At 38.4% G+C, this 4195-nt stretch overlaps 1 protein-coding gene across 1 annotated transcript; it reads right to left on the reverse strand.

Annotated features, from left to right (window-relative positions):
- Window positions 1–1096: 1096 nt before the first annotated feature.
- LOC143878799 (protein transport protein Sec61 subunit alpha-like) lies at window positions 1097–3643 on the reverse strand. Its single transcript, XM_077381031.1, has 5 exons — window positions 3597–3643; window positions 3254–3478; window positions 3053–3160; window positions 2843–2951; window positions 1097–1321 (listed from the first exon to the last, which is right to left on the reverse strand). Exons 1-5 carry the CDS (start codon window positions 3641–3643, stop codon window positions 1097–1099), a joined length of 714 nt encoding a protein of 237 aa, XP_077237146.1.
- Window positions 3644–4195: the final 552 nt, after the last annotated feature.

Below are 4195 nucleotides of genomic sequence, written 5' to 3' on the forward strand. Positions count from 1 at the left end.
CCCACTATTACCAACCTGTCAATCTCACTCCTCACGCCACACCGAAGAATAAAATCATAGATACTCACCCGGTATAACATCCAAAACCATTTCCCCCTGTAAATTTCCTCTACACAGAAGCAAAAGTTGCGAACTAGGAGAGCTTAATGCAAGCTCTTGTGTTAATAATTGCACTGCTCTATATAGTATATACAACTTTTGTAGTTAATAATATGCCAAAATGGGAACTGCCATTACCAAAACAAAGAAACAAAGAGAGTGAAGATATCATCTCCTATATATAGTACTCTTATTTTGTTTGCAAAGTGACCATGACTTTGAATTCTTAAGTTAATTCTATGGAATGGAAGAAAACAGTGCCCAAGCTTTAAAAGGTTAGGAAGAGGAGAGTTACTACTGAAGGAGAAACACAGAAATGAAAAGAACAAATCAAATTCTGGTGTTCACAAATTTATTCCCCAACAAGTAGTTAACAAACCTGAGGGCACGTCTGGCTGACGGTGAAGTGCCTAAAAGTCAGGATACAAAAATCAGGAAACTAGTGTCTCCTGCGAACATCTGTGGTTTCCTGATTTTTTATCTGCTGTTTCCTGATTTTTTGCCACTTATCATCACCGGAGACACTAGTTTTCTGTTTTCTGTATCATGATTTTTAGCCACTTCACCTTATCTCCACTTGGAGACCCTCGTAGCATGGTTGTGTTCCATCCTCTTATAGTTTTAGAGTTGGGAATACAAGAGTGTCTCACAGAATGATGGTTAATGCCCTATGTATATTGTTAGAAAACACAAAAACTCTACTCAAAATCGGATCGACCTTTTCCCGATTTTTAGCCACATCTGGATTTTGTTTCCTGATTTTAGGGACTTCACCCTCATCTCCACTTGGAGACACAGATTTAAAGGGCAGCCCAGTGCACGAGGCTCCCGCCATTGCGGGGTCTGGGGAGGGCTAGATGTACACAGAGGCTAAAACAGACACGAGAGATAATAAGAAAAAATGGATGATTAATAATGCCACACAGATTTGTATATATCTGCCATTAAAAAAAAAAATGTAAATATCTTAAGTTTATTAGCTCAGAGATGGAAGCAGTTAATTGTATCTCTCCCTCTTGTCGAACACAACTCTCAAGAACTGATATATGTATAAATCACAAATAACAATCCCTGTCCCAGAACCAATCGCACGCCTGTAATCTGGTAGCATTATCAATGCACCAATGTACATAGCCCCCCAGATGGCCACAATAGGTATGTACCCCTTCAGTCTCTTCTTCATTAGATCTGATTCTCTACGTCTGGCCACTGTTTGTTCCTCCTGAAGGACACAAAACAAAGACCAAAAAAATATTTGTAATGAATTAGAAAAAGATGAGAAATTCATGCACGATAATGCAAGATTTCTTAAAAAAACTCCAAAATCTACGAAGGCAAAAGCAGTGCCTACAAACAGGGTCAAATGCATAAAAAAATTCAATGGTGGGGGTAGGCTCAAACAATTATTTGCAAATAAGATTTATTCAGTAAGCAGGTTCAACTACTATAACAATTTTGGAATTAAATCTAAAAAAAATCTGTTAAGCAAGATCAGGGAAAACTGACCAACACATGTTGTGGAATTCAGCCGGGTATACTCAGATCTGATCTAAGCTAGCAGTTTGTTGCTTCAACCTACAGAATTCTTTCCAGAACCAGAGAATTTCAACTGGATTGTGACTTCTCAAATGAGGGCGGCCCAGTGCAAGAGGCTCCCACCATTGCGGGGTCTGGGGAGGGCTAGATGTACGCAGTCCTTACCCCTGCTTTACAGAGAGGCTGTTTCCGAGACTCGAACCCGTGACCACCAGGCCACAATGGATTGTGACTTCTCAGATGAGATAATAGGGAAATTCCATCATTACCGAATTCGAGTAGAAATTTATGCACATTCTGGTCATGCACCAGATCTACAATACTTAAAACTAGAATGCAAGAAACTCAGGCTGCTGAGACATCTAAATCTTATTAATGTCAATTCGAAAATTGTAAACAAATGGATGATGATTCAATTCAAAAGAAATTCCAATCAAGGTGATGAATTGGAAATGGTACTGAAAGGAAAGTTGCATTGCGTACAACAAGAAGGAAAATACAAGACCACTCAAATAAAAACTGATTTTAGCATATCAGACAATGATAAAAGAAGTTATAATTAAGGAATCCTAATATGCTAAAATATCAGCATTTGATTTGACTCCACCCTTCATCATTTAAGGGTTTGGAAAGTTTCTTCAAGCAGACCTAATTTGTCCCTTGAAGTATATCATCAAGTAGTAACACATAAACTATTTATGTCCATTATTTGCATATGAATCAAATCAGACCATGTTTTTTTTTTTTTTTTGAAATAGATTTTGCCCTAAGGAGAGGGTGAGCCTTGGTGCAACGGTAAGGTTGCTCCACTGTGACCTGGTGGTCACGGGTTCGAGTCACGGAAACAGCCTCTTTGCAAAGCAGAGGTAAGGCTGCGTACATCTAACCCTCCCTAGACACCGCAATGGCGGGAGCCTCGTGCACTGGGCCGCCTTTTTTTTACTATGCCGTAAGGGTTTGGGGGTCTAGGCTGTATTTTTAGAACCAGGAAAAACATGACCACTCAAATAAAAACTGATTTTAGCATGAAAACCTAAAAAACATATCAGACAATGACAAAACAAAAATTATAATTAAGGAATTCTGATATGCTTGAAAGTTTACTCATACAGACCTAATTTGTCCCTCGAAGTATATCATCAAGTAGTAAATAGAATGAAGCATGTAGCATGTAGCATGTGGAAGAGATGGAAACTAAATGTCAAACCTTGGCTCCACGCGCATAAAACCAAGATTTTGAGAGCGATGCACAAACAGACAGCGTAAAAACAAGATAAAATAGCGCTTGGAATGGATTGGCAGCAATATCTGCTAAGCTGAACAAACAAAAAATATGAAAAACATAAGCACAGTATGAAAAAAAAAAAAGTAGAATAAAACGTTAGAAAGAGGAAATGAACAAGATATACACCATCACCATTGTTGGACGAAAGCCTCGCGAAGAGCAAGGACCATGTCTGTTCGAGTTAACAAAAGATGGAACAAGGCAATAACAAAACCTGCAAATTTGAAAACTATATTTTTGCTGCAAGGCATCACAGAATGAGAATGTTAAGGGAGCTAATGTCTAGAAGTGAATTGGTAGAAAAAAAACAGAGAAGAAAACTAATTAACTCACCAAATATTGGTAGCAACAAATAGATTCATAGAAGACCTAATACCACATCCACATCCCTTTTGGAGAAGCTCATCCAAAATAATGACTATGAAAGAGCCAAAAGAAAGCTGAAGAATTATGAGAATAGCATTCCCTGCTCCAACTTGACTGACACTACCATACATCCCATACAAAACTGCCCCACCAATAGCAATCAGGATGCTCAGTAACTTCTGTCCCCCATTTCTGTAGGAAAGAAAGTAGAAATATAAATCAAATATCAACCATATTATTGTATAGTTTACTGCAGTTTCTTGTGGGGAGGTGAAAACACTCTCTTATTTTGATAGTGGCTATGTTGCACCGATCGGTATAGTTATGAATGTTGGAATCCGACATGGGCATGGACATCTTAAAGTATTGGAATCGGATAGTTATGGACATCTTAAAGTATTGGAATCGGATACGGGTACGTCGCTCATTCAGAAGAATCCATGTAACATGGGATTGTGGACTAAAAAAACATTGCTCATTCAGAAGAATCCATGTAACGCGTACATTGCTCATTCAGAAGAATCCATCTAACATAAGACAGTGGCCTCCCATTCTCCATTTTAGAACGGCCAAAATACCCCTATTTCATATAGTATGATAAAAAATTCAAAATACTTCTAGGGAAATGATATCACCACTTCCGAATTTTGATGATGGCACTCCTCACTTTATTAAAAAGTACGTATGGCCAGCACCAAATAAAGGAGGGGATTAAACAGATGTCATGGGGTTCTATGAGAAGATATTATGTAAGATACAATGGCAAGCATTACGGCTGGCCCACCTAGATGATGTTTCATGGTCTCAGCCGTCCATCTTTGGTCTAAAAACAAACATAATTTGATAATTGTTACACATCCAGGTCCTGCAATCGGATGGTTAACATTCTCCAATGAGTATGGTTTTCAG

Source organism: Tasmannia lanceolata, unplaced genomic scaffold, assembly GCF_043159265.1.
Source record: "Tasmannia lanceolata isolate RefF3 unplaced genomic scaffold, GAP_Taslan_0.1 ptg000006l, whole genome shotgun sequence".
Taxonomy (NCBI): Eukaryota; Viridiplantae; Streptophyta; class Magnoliopsida; order Canellales; family Winteraceae; genus Tasmannia; species Tasmannia lanceolata.